Source organism: Barbus barbus (assembly GCF_936440315.1).
Source record: "Barbus barbus genome assembly, chromosome: 16".
Classification (NCBI taxonomy): domain Eukaryota; kingdom Metazoa; phylum Chordata; class Actinopteri; order Cypriniformes; family Cyprinidae; genus Barbus; species Barbus barbus.
This window is the reverse complement of record NC_136744.1, coordinates 15,818,551-15,830,582: the sequence shown is the minus strand read 5'-3', so window position 1 is coordinate 15,830,582 and position 12,032 is coordinate 15,818,551. Positions and strand designations below refer to the sequence as shown.

At 36.0% G+C, this 12,032-nt stretch overlaps 2 protein-coding genes and 1 pseudogene across 3 annotated transcripts; 1 reads left to right on the top strand and 2 right to left on the bottom strand.

Moving 5' to 3' along the window:
• Positions 1 to 2,371: 2,371 nt before the first annotated feature.
• Positions 2,372 to 4,197, top strand: LOC306882418 (uncharacterized protein). The gene is made up of 5 exons (XM_079437019.1): positions 2,372 to 2,495; positions 2,861 to 2,944; positions 3,044 to 3,110; positions 3,469 to 3,506; positions 3,617 to 4,197. Exons 2-5 carry the CDS (start codon positions 2,937 to 2,939, stop codon positions 4,143 to 4,145), a joined length of 642 nt encoding a protein of 213 aa, XP_079293145.1. The 5' UTR covers positions 2,372 to 2,495; positions 2,861 to 2,936; the 3' UTR covers positions 4,146 to 4,197.
• Positions 4,198 to 4,820: 623 nt separating this feature from the next.
• Positions 4,821 to 8,804, bottom strand: LOC306882177 (fucose mutarotase-like; annotated as a pseudogene). Its single transcript has 5 exons — positions 6,661 to 8,804; positions 5,706 to 5,773; positions 5,467 to 5,568; positions 5,120 to 5,193; positions 4,821 to 5,008 (listed from the first exon to the last, which is right to left on the bottom strand). The product of its transcript is annotated as a fucose mutarotase-like (transcript).
• A 255-nt stretch (positions 8,805 to 9,059) lies between these two features.
• LOC306882417 (enoyl-CoA hydratase, mitochondrial-like) lies at positions 9,060 to 11,687 on the bottom strand. The gene is made up of 8 exons (XM_079437018.1): positions 11,449 to 11,687; positions 10,862 to 11,059; positions 10,642 to 10,769; positions 10,458 to 10,557; positions 10,236 to 10,340; positions 10,033 to 10,152; positions 9,797 to 9,864; positions 9,060 to 9,709 (listed from the first exon to the last, which is right to left on the bottom strand). The coding sequence occupies exons 1-8, from the start codon at positions 11,537 to 11,539 to the stop codon at positions 9,644 to 9,646; spliced, it is 876 nt and encodes a 291-aa protein (XP_079293144.1). The 5' UTR covers positions 11,540 to 11,687; the 3' UTR covers positions 9,060 to 9,643.
• Between the last annotated feature and the right edge of the window lie 345 nt (positions 11,688 to 12,032).

Genomic DNA, 12,032 nt, shown 5'->3' with positions numbered 1-12,032 from the left:
AAAAATACAGATGCAGGGTGTTTTTATTAAGCACAGAAACATGTAAATGTATTTGTAGTGTACTTAGGATTAAATAAATATAGTAAATATAAAATTAAATAAATTGAATATTAAATGAATATATTTCAAATACATTTTAGTATATATATTTTTGGTTACCATTTTGATATGGTGTATTACTGCATTTGAATTGCACATTTAAAATGGAAGGCAACAGCACTGTTTTATAGAATAAGGTTGTTTAATATATTAGGTTTATTAAGGTGTCTTTGTTACAGTGTAATTATGCATTTAAGTACTGAGTCATATTAATGAACTACATCTACTTACTATATGGTTGGGTTTAGGATTAGGGTTTGGTTTGGGTTACTTACATGTAATTATGCATAATTATTATATTAGTAAGTACATGTAACGTGTAACAAGGACATCTTAAATGAAGTGTTACCATATATACTGTTGTATTTAGAAGTGTATTTTTTTATTATTATTTTTTTATGCTTTAATACCTTTTAACTTAAAAGTCATATTTGATAAACTTGTTAAGTTCAGTGTGGTATTTTTCAGCATGTTTCTTTATATGTGCCCTGAATATTTGGGATGGAATTTCTCTCTAAACAAATAATCCATTGTTTAAAATGGATTTGTTTAAAAAAAGACATGACAGACATTCAGTTGATTTACACATTATCCTCTCAGATTCCATAAGTTACACTTATGTTTTCCTTCTATGCTATTTCCTGTGGTTTGTACAGCATAAGTTTGCTTCATAAAGTTACCAAATAAGCAAACGTGTTCTCTTTAGTCATGGTTTGTGAGGGGAGTATATATACTGTCACAAAACAAATCTCCATTCATTTAGAACAACAAATAGACATCATAACACAGTCCACAAGACTATGTATCTCCAGAGATAATGCCATAATTTGTATTCATTAACCAAGCAGGTTTGATCATTCTCTGTTTTAACCACTTGAGTATTATGGCTGTGAAACAAGCATCAAAGCGCAGTATGGGGCCCCACAGGCCTCGGCTGTATTAAAATCACAATCTGTCTAATTACAGGTATGCACAGTCACAGTGGTGAGAAAAGGAGAATGTTTTCTACAGAGATGCCTTGAAGGCTTTGTTAATACACTGACTGGAATAAATTCCTCATGCGAGGAACTCAGGTGCCACATTTCCTGTGCTGAGAGCCTTTTGAAACAGCCTTCCAGGTGAGAGTGAGACCGTGACTCAAGTTGTCTGCACTCGAGCCGTGAGTAAACATCATCTCGCTCTTGATCCCGCAATAAGCCCAATAATGCGGCCAAGCACTTGGCATTAAGATCACAGAGTGCTCGTCTGCCCTCAGTTTCATGCCACACAGTCAGACGCTGTTTGCTGCTGCACAGATTTTTGACTCAGTTTCGTGGGAGATGAGAGCGTCTGCACGGGTGCCGTTAGTCACCGTGGGATAGCAATTGCTTTTTCAAAGAGGCTTTCTGAACAAACATGATGCTGTGCGGCCTATCATGCAGCAATTTTTGGAACGTGAATCAACTCCAATTCAGGGTCTCAGAGGCTTTATAGTGTGATTTATTGGCTGCAGTTGTTTGCCCTGGATTACAAAATTTTAATGTTACTTTGCAAAAATGATCTAAACTAATTTGTTCAGTAAATGCAGCACAAAATATATAATTTCCACTTTTAAAGTGTTGAACCTGGTCATGATTTTTTTGCAGTTCATCATAACATTCACATTGAGCTTCAGGTCTTTTTCCTGTTTTGTTATTCTTTAGACTAATTAGCAAATCAGCTATACAATTTCACTCCACAAACAGAAGTCCAAAGTCAACAGCATGTGCTTTAAAAATTGTTCCTTTTAGTCACCTGTAGGCTAACAGATAGTTTATAGTTTTCACACACACGTTATGACTACACTGATATGGATATCATTTCAAGAGCTCTTGTGCATCTTGTGGCGTGACTGCAGGGTTGTGTTTTTATTTGATGCTTGGGAAAAGAGCACCACTTGGGTGGCTGGAGCCCTGGCAGAATCCCGAAGTCTAACTAACCTTTAATCCTTAATCCTCAACCCAAACCTGACCCTACTGCATGTGCTCGCGTAGTTGTCGGATGTCTGTCTCAAACATCTTTAAAACCAAAACATTAGGATTTTCGTGTTGAATAAAAATGCCACGTTTAACGTTATTGCGAATTAGTCGTGTCATTATTAAATCATGGCTATTTTATTAAATATTCGATCTTAACATGTTTCCATATTTTCCATATACGTTAGATAGTCTGCAATAGCCTATAACTCTCGAACTGAGTCCAAAGGCCGATTCCCTAGCCTTTCACACAGTCATCATCATTATAATTATGCGCGTGTAAATGACTGTGGGAAAGGCTATACATTTATTAATCTTCGGCAATATACTGTAGGTCAGATAACTGCGAATGATTAACCTATCTGTTTTCAATTGTACCGTACTTCGACTTTATGTTGACAGGTGAGTGTCTTGCTTCCTGTATCACGATAGAGATTACATAATATCAGTGTTCGGAATGAAGTACAGAAATTAAAATACCAAATTGTTTTAATAATCGGGTGATCTGTAAACGCAGCGTTGACTGAGTTGCATATGTGTTTATTTCAATGAAGGATTAATCGCCTAGGAGAAGACCATTAGCCTATATCAACGACAAAGCAATAATAATAATAATAATAATACATTTATAAAACAATTATAGCGTATAACACACACACACAGTCACATGACAAAATAAATAAATAAATAAAAATAGCGACATTAGAATTCCTTGCACAGATTTCAGGCCCAGTCAGTTTATTGCTGAACTTTGATCTTTATTACAGGTAAGACAGTTATCATCAGCTCCATGTAAAAAAACATTCATATTTCGTTGTGATTGTCACTGTGTGAGGAACCACTATGATCAGGTGAGTTTTGATGAGCTTCACGGTTACATGGATATATATTTTTTTCTCTAAGCTAAAAGTATGAGCTTCAACACTCATGTTTTATTTGCCACATTAAAGGTTTTCTGTGGTAGTCTGCCTATCAGTGCTGCTGTTCAGCACTTCAGCCAAGCCATACAGGCCCAGGGTAAGTTTTACATTTAATATGAATACTCTTAATTTACAGCTAAATATTTTGACTGTCTAAAGTTACAAAAGTAAAAAAAAATAAACAATGGCTGTATCGCTTTTAATTACAACTGTTTTTGCAAGGTCTGCCCTGACCCTTCTTGCCATTTTGATCAAGATGAAAAGGATGTAAAGAATTTAAAATTAATTTTAATTAACTTTCTAATATATAAATCTGATTTCTGAGTTGGCAGTACCCTTTCATCTTTTAACTGAATTATTTAAAAATAATTTTTTATTTGCTAATGTTTGACTTGTTGCTTTTACACATAAAAAGTGTATACATTTAAATTTTTACTTTTACATTTGTCCTGCAGGAAAAAGTGTTGGGCAAAGCAGTTCAGGACACTATAGAGTAAGTATTGCCTTGCCTTCTGCACACTGTGAAGGATCTAAATTGGTCTGTATATAATAAATCTGTAAGAATATTTACAAATCATTGAAATAAGATATTGTCCATTGTAGTTTTGATCATCCCAATGGGAAGATGATCCTGGAAATGAAGGAGGTGGAGCCACCACAGGACATGGACATTACAGATTCTGACATCGATCCCAACATGTTGACCTGGAAAGCCGTAAAAGCAGAAATACAGCAGAAATATGACAGACCTGAAAAGGATAAAGATGCTCTCTACCACTCCTTTGACATAAAACATCCAGCTGATGCAAAACAGCCTGAAAACTACTTTCAGCCACTGGGACACGATCGGGTACGGATGTATGACAAACCAGAAGAAGATAGGGATGATCTATACCACGGCATGTTTGATGTAGCTGAAGAGCCAATGAGAGGAGAGAAGAATGTAATTGAAGGTAATGTCAGGCCCATCTACTCAAGCCCTGAAGAGGACAAAGACGACCTGTACCACACAGATGTTAAAGGACATCAGTCTGACCAGCAGGCTCTGCCGATGAATATATTCCTCATTCGCCCCAAAAGGGTGCACACAGAGCCAGAGGTAGACCTGGATTACCTTTATCATAAGCAATGATAAGATAAGTCATATCACGTCTAAAGGATTGTAATACTGAATTTTAATTCATTATGTGTGCTTTTAATTAAATGCTCTCTATTTTTTAAATCTTAAAATAATGTTTTTAACATGATTTCTTTTTAAATACTGAACACAGAAAAAGAAAACATGCATCAAAACTGAGAAGACTGTGACCTTAATAAGCCATATGGATCACTTTTTTATTGAATCAGTTTGAAATAACTGAGTAAATGAAATACATTTTAATAAAATTATTTAAAAGTAGAAAGTATTTATTAAGGCAAAGTATAAGAAAAACAAACATTTCACATTTCCATAGTCCTAACATGAGAACATTCAGAGAGCTCAATTCAGCTGCTTTTAATTCACAGAACAATAGGCAACAAAATGAAATGTGCAGGTGGGGACTGAGCTACACCTGTTGAACATGAAAAGCTAAATTTGACCAGTTATAGTTAAACTTCAAGATTAAATCTTTAAAGGTTAAACGGAGCTGACTTTCATTTCAAACTTTTTTATTGTATGATTTTCTCTGATCTATTTATTAAAGAAATTGTCTTATTGCTTATTTTACAACATCACATTACAGAAAATACAGAAATTCTTTGAACTTTTTGAACAATTATGAGCAGAGTAATTTTACAATCAAAATATAAAAGAATGGCATTAAATTACTAACATACTTTTTATATATACAATTGTTTTTATTTTTATACATAAATGTATTTTGTATGTGCGTTATAATTTGGTGTAAAAACTCTGGCACTGCAAAACTGTACCAAACAGCCTTCTTTCAGCACTGTTCACCAGGCGGAATGACACCTTTCTTGATTATGAGATTTCCATACAGTGCAGTCTCCCTGTCAGACAGATTTATGGATCATCCATAATTATTATTTTTCTTAAATATAAATATATAATAATTTAAGAGTTAAACAGACCCATCAAAGATCATAAATAGAAATGCTCACCCAGTTGCCACTACAGCAAATGCCTTCTTGGTACGCTCATAAAATGCAAACCGCTCAACAAACCTGAAGTTACCCTGAAAGAAAAAAAAAGCATACTAAATTTTAAGACTGTTTGTTAATGTGATTTTATATATATATATATATATATATATTTACATACACACACACACGTGTATGTATGTATATGAAATTTGAAGTAAAATATTATATTATTGAGATAAAATTTTAGGTCCAGGACGCATGATTTGTATTCCCTTTGAAAACCTAGTTTGGTAAAATATAATTTAAGCAGTGATGAATAGTCCTCATCATATGAGTTATGACCCTTTATGTATATAATAGCTTACATCTGATCCTGCTTGTTTCAGGAGGTCAGAGTACTACTGGTCCCATACCGGCACTTTCAGCCCCTTTCATTTGTCACTCTGTACAAGGTCCATGACAGCTGCCTAACAAATCAGACCTTATTTAGTGACAGACACAATCTACAATTATGATAAGTTACATACATTAACAAACGGAGGTGAAATTTGTGGTTTAGCCATTAACAAAAATGCCAGATAATGGTACAAATGTTATTACCCACCGAATCATCGTAGGTATCCAGAGGAAAAAGCTCCAATATTGCCTTCAGAAGTTCTGGTATACCTACACCTTAAAAAGTAAAAGCATATACTTGATTAAACAACTAAATGCATCGCAATCAGTGACAAAAATGTAATTTGCATATTAAGAATTATTTTGGGCTGAGTAGCCTACATCTGGAACTACAATAACTTTGGCTACAAATGATCAGTTATCATTTCTTCTGTAAAACCATAAAAAATTAACATGAGATTTATTTTAAACAGCGTAAGAAATGTGCAAAAAAAAATATATTTTAACTACGAAAGTGCATGTAATAATTATTAACAGTTTTATTGTAGAAACAATACCTGTTACATTTTGTTAAAGTTTAGACGCTTTTAGGACACATACCATCCGATCTTATCTCCACTGGACCACATTTACAAATAGATGAGGTTGGAAAATTTGCGACTGCAAGAACTACAAAAACGTGATACATGACAATCCACACGTATAGAGTTTATTTCTTATAACTGTATTGCGCTGATGCCTCGTCTGAGCTCATAAGACAAACCAGATCCACTCAAACTACAGACGGACACAAAATCAACGCTTTTCAACATCAGCGGGAGTCGAATATGCGGATATGTGCTTTGGCTTAGAGATAATAAAAATGTGACATTTTTATGAGAGACAGCCTACAAAGTTTTTTGAGTGACATTTTGATGATCGAAATGAAAGCGCAAGTTGCGCGGTACAAAGCAATGTGACTTCCCACTTTACTGCACGAACTAGGATTTATCCGTGGCGTTTTGACTTCGTATCTAACCTTGTATAAACCAATGACAGTATATATTTATCTTAACAGGTAGCTATATCGTCTTATATTCATCTAGATATCGCATGCGTGACACAAGAACTTCAGGCTTCAGAAGGCTGGCGTGACGCTCGATCTGATCTTATTAAGGACTTACCTAGTTCATCTCCATGACCCATTTGCGCCAAAGCATACAATAATTCAGGCGTAAGTATGGACGGGATTCCTTTTAGTATAACCATTTCAAAGCAGTGACAGCAGTGACAGACCACGAGAGAGTTTGTGGAGAATCATGTGATCCTTTAATGTAGAGTAGAGTACGTCTCTAACGCAACCTCCGTTTCGAATAGCCTGCGTAATTTGCGTACCTCTGGGCACTCATAACTGCAGCCTAGTTTTAACTATTTATTTCACATTTAAGCACGATTGGTTATTCATATAGCTCTAATGTTACTTTACGTTTCAGAATGAGAAGGCATATTAATTTTAAGCATTGCCTTTTCAGAAATTTATGAACTTATTCTGTTATTTGAGTCAAAATTAGGCCTGCATGATTTCAGATTCCCACAAAGCAAATAATAAAAATGACCAGTTATCACAAAGCAAACAGAAATGGCCTTTGCGTGAGAGGTAACCATAAACATCCACTCGACCGGTCCATAGCCAAGTTTTTTTAGACTATATATATTAGGTCTATATATATAGCCTATATATATAGGCTAGTTGGCCTATTTTTGAATTTACATTTCAAAAAATATATAAATGATTCATTAGCAAACCATTAAAATGACCAAACAACATCAGTGGCAGCGCTAGAGAAGCCTAATTGTAATATCCGCATAGATCTTAAAATAGTGCAGATCAACAGGTGTTTTCAAAATCATTATTCATTCAAATTATTTCCATCCATGACTCTGAATGACGACTAAGCAGTAATTTTACGCACAGTGTGAACCAACTTATAAAACTTATAGTTTAAAATATTGAGGAAAGATCCTTGTAGGCTACTCAAGCCATCATTTGCGGTGTGACTGGAAGTACAACACTTTAAACTGATTTTCAAAGATCCGCGCGCACAGGACTTCTGCGCATGAAATTGTACATTTATGCTGCCGACTCTGTGTTCGACAATGGTGTTAAATTAAATTCCCACAAGATCCAATGCTAAAAATAAAGTATTCAATGTCTACTCAAATTGTAATGTCATTAAGAAAAATGTGAGATTTTTTGTCCTATCTAGTTGGACATTTATTTGGAAAAAAAAGAAATTAGAAAGCTAATTGAAGTTAAACTCGCGTCTAAATGAAGAACGACACCTAGACGTGCAGCTGCTACTGATGAAGAGGAACTGCTGGTGATGTGGTTGTAGGCTAATTCAGGGAAATTTGCTCCAAAAGAGGTGTGTGGAGGCTTTGCAGCTGCGAAATGTAGAGTGAAAGTGGAAAGATGGAAGACTGATGGAAGAAAAGACATTCGGAGGAGCCGAGACCGTCTGATCAGTTCAAAGCTCTTTTCTTTGACCGAGGAACCATGCTGCTCCATCTTTGGTTCTGCTTTTTTAAATGAGTTTATCACGCTATGAGGAGCTGCCTCTGCCAAAATGTAACGTTTTGCCCCTTTTGTCAGCGCTGAGCGCCTCAATTCGGTCTACATTTATTATTTTGACCTTTCGTTAGCAGGGGATAGACTTCAAAGTGGAACCTCTCTTTTGCTGTCTTTAAGGAGACCTTTGTGCTGTTGCGGTGAGTGGAGAGAAAGTTTTTTTCTCCCCTTTTAAAAGTTTTGTTCCAGGGGCTGAGAAGAAAGCTGGAGTCTGAGGGAATATTGAAAGAAAATTAAAATCAATTAGGCTATGGACTTTTGAGAGTGCTTAGAAAGACGCCGTGCGAAAAAAGCCGAGATTTTCAAGAGAGAAAATGCTCTCAGTTGATGTGCAATTCAGATGAATAGCCTCTTCCTTTAATTACATTTGCTGTGGTCCTTCTGGACGCTGTATTTCACATAAAATAGTCAGCGTTTAATGCGTAAAAGTGGGTTGCAAGTTCTCTGGTGATCTTTAACCTGACAACTGATGAAAGTTATGATTAAACGACATTACAGTTAATCATCAGCAACTAGAAAGTTTGAGCAGTTCAGTTTAAAAAGCTGCGATATTTCATAAATTGCATTTAAGCTATTGAAAAACGGATACAAATAGCAATTTATTAAAGTAACATTTAAAAAATAAATGAAAAACCGCATATTAATAACCTGAAAATGCTAGTTATTTATAAATAATCGTTTATAGCCTACATACAGTGATATGCCAAAAAAAAAAAAAAACTAAGAACAATGTTAGATTAAGAGTTTTTGCTATGAATATGTTGGTTCTGTCGTTGGTTATAAACAAACTTCTCTATGCCGCACGAAACCTGCATTACTGTATACACTATAGTTCGCAGTGTCCTCCAAAACCCCATTTTGCACTATATCAGAGGAAAACACTTAATAATATTAACATTACACTGAAATAATTAGTCAAATAGCAGATATATCATTAAACAAAAAAGACAAAAATACTACTACAGCGACTTTATTAGGCTACATCAATGAATAAGCCGCACGAGTGACTGAAAATACACCCACAGCACCACCTAGTGTGTACTAAGTGGAGCTGTGACGTCTTTTCCCAATGAATTTTAGTCAAATAATCAACTTGTCAACATACAAAATCAAATCAGAGGGGTTTTTGCAAAACCTTCAACAGTGTTGCACAGTAAATGCAAACAATTTAGAAAGGTTATGGCAATGCCATTTCCTCTCTCTTAACTGCTAAAGAGTATATTAGTACAAAGCATGACTGAGTGTTTAAATTACACAGTTACTGTACTGGATGCCTCTATTTATGGTGTATCAGCAAAGAAGGTTTCAAGGTGATAATACCAGACAATCAACAATATCTAGACATTAATAAGAAATGGGTAATGTATAAACCAAGCTAAATGTGAGCTCACTGAACTACATGTAAATCTGTCAACCCAAAAGTACAGATCCAGATGTTTTTTCAAGAAAATTAAGGCAAAATAGAGTATTTTAATAACAGCATTTGATCACAAACTAAACACCATGGTTTAAAAATCACCATATTTTTCACTGGAATTTTACTTGTCCTGGAAAGCAGCCTTTCGCTTCTCGACAAAAGCAGTCATGCCCTCCTTTCTGTCCTCCTGAAAATTAGAACACAGCAAGTTCAAGAATGAAGTCATCTTTTTCTTCAAAAAAGGAAATGAATAAGTGGAAAAAAAGTGACGCACCGTCGCAAAGGTTGCATGGAACAATCTTTTCTCAAGTCGATTGCCCTCAGCTAAATTCAGTTCAAATGCTGTAATTAAATATCAAACAAAACTCAGCTTCTAAATGGCTGCATAGGACTATATGTATTTTTAAATCAGATTTGGATGCATGAACCTAAAGCAAGTCATTCATGAAATATGAGCAGAATATTTTTCAACAATAAAAGTATCAACTATCTCTTTAATGAAACTCTTACCTGCGTTAACAGCTTCTTTTGCCATGGCTGAGACAAGTTTGGAATTGCCAGCTATTTTCTCTCCACATTTGATCGCTTCTGATACCAGCTGATCCACAGGAAACACTTTACTTACCAGACCTATAAAGATGAATACATTAGTCCACTTCTTAAATTGAAAGAAGAAAGAAGCTATAGTGCAAAAGATAGTGTGAAAGACAAACCAGACTGTTTGGCCTCCTGAGCTGAGATTCGGTCTCCTGTGAGAACCATCTCCATTGCAAGGGATTTTCCCACTGCTCTTGTAAGCCTCTGAGTGCCACCAGCACCTGGAGCCAAAGAAATCATGTCATTTCAGCTGCCTTGTTTTTTAGCATTCCCATTCATGGTTATTCTTCATCAATTAAATCAACATAATAAACAAAAACCCTGATGTGTTATTGTACCAGGAATGGTCCCGAGCAGGATTTCTGGCTGTCCAAACTGTGCTTTCTCCCCAGCGTAGATTATGTCACACATCATGGCAAACTCACATCCTCCACCAAGCTGGACAGAAAAATAAATTTATATTTAAGCTTGAAGCACTCAAGGAGAGTCTTTCTAGTGAATGCATTTAAATATTTGACCTACCGCAAACCCATTGACAGCTGCAATAACAGGCTTTTTAGCTGTTGATACCCTGTTCCAGTGTGCCAGGAAGTTTCCTCCATAGCACTCTTGAAATGTTCGATTCTGCATCTCTTTAATATCAGCTCCAGCTATGAAAGCAAAAGTAGCCTATCAATAAAACACAATCAGTCCAAAACAATTCTATAAAACACCCAACTAATTTCACAAGATGTTTTCACACCTGCAAAGGCTTTTTCGCTTCCGGTGATGATAATTGCTCCCACTTCGCTGTCAGCCTCGAATGCATCAAGGGCTTTGCCCACCTCCATCATAAGCCCATCACAAAGAGCATTCAGAGCCTTTGGTCTGTTCAGCTGGATGAAGCCAACATCCTTCTTTTCACCCTTTTTGTCAACTAATATGTACTGATAATGGCCACCTGCAGTAGAGATGAAGGTGGGGGTCAAACTAACTCACAATGGATCCATGCAATTTTTAAATAACTCATAACAGTATTGATTTAGCATATATATCACCTCATTGGAGCTGTCATGGCTTTTAATTGTGGAGATCTCTCTAGTATGCGCACTATTGTTGTATCTATATTATTTTATTCTTACATATGTTTCAACTGTAAACAGTCGCACAGAAATGCAACTGCGGCTACTATAAAGCTCAGTTTTTCCATTATAAAGTCCCAGACACCAGTACAACAGTCAGGAGTCACAGAACTAGCGCAGGAAAATGACGCAAGTTTCTAACCAGAGCAAAACTCGAGTGACACTGAAAAAGAAGCCATTCATTTCACGGAGACATGATTTCTGTTACCTGAACTGCATTGCCTTGTTGCTGTTAATGCAGGAGGCAGCAGTTTACTGCGTCTGAGAAGTAACGCTGAGGATCTGCAGAGCAGCGCCATGGTTGAGCGGGGTCAACGGGGTCACTGCGACGCTGGAGTCGCGCTGGTTGGCTGTCAATGGTTACGTCACTGCGTAGTCGGGATGCCAGATACTGTATTAAACATCCCTCTTCCTTTGTTTGACCACTGCTTTCCGTACTAATAAAGAACAGGCGTGTGGTTTTCTTCGTCTTTTGTTGGTTTTTGCGCGTATAGCTCCATCTATTGGTCAACTTTCGTGAATGAACTTCGGATTGTGACAAATGCACTGCCTTTTCTGTTTTTTGTATAGCCAGTAGAAAACGAATAGCATACGTAAGACTGACCTGAGGGTAATGTTAATTATGGCTTCAAAACATGTTATACATATTAGTCAATTTAATAAAAATTTTTTATCCAATTAAAAAAAAACAACCAGCAGAGGGCACTTCATTCTTGCAGTTTACAGTATTTACAGAGTTTGATGCCGTTTACTGTATTGCGTTTTGTTTGAACTGGTAAAGCATCAAGCAGT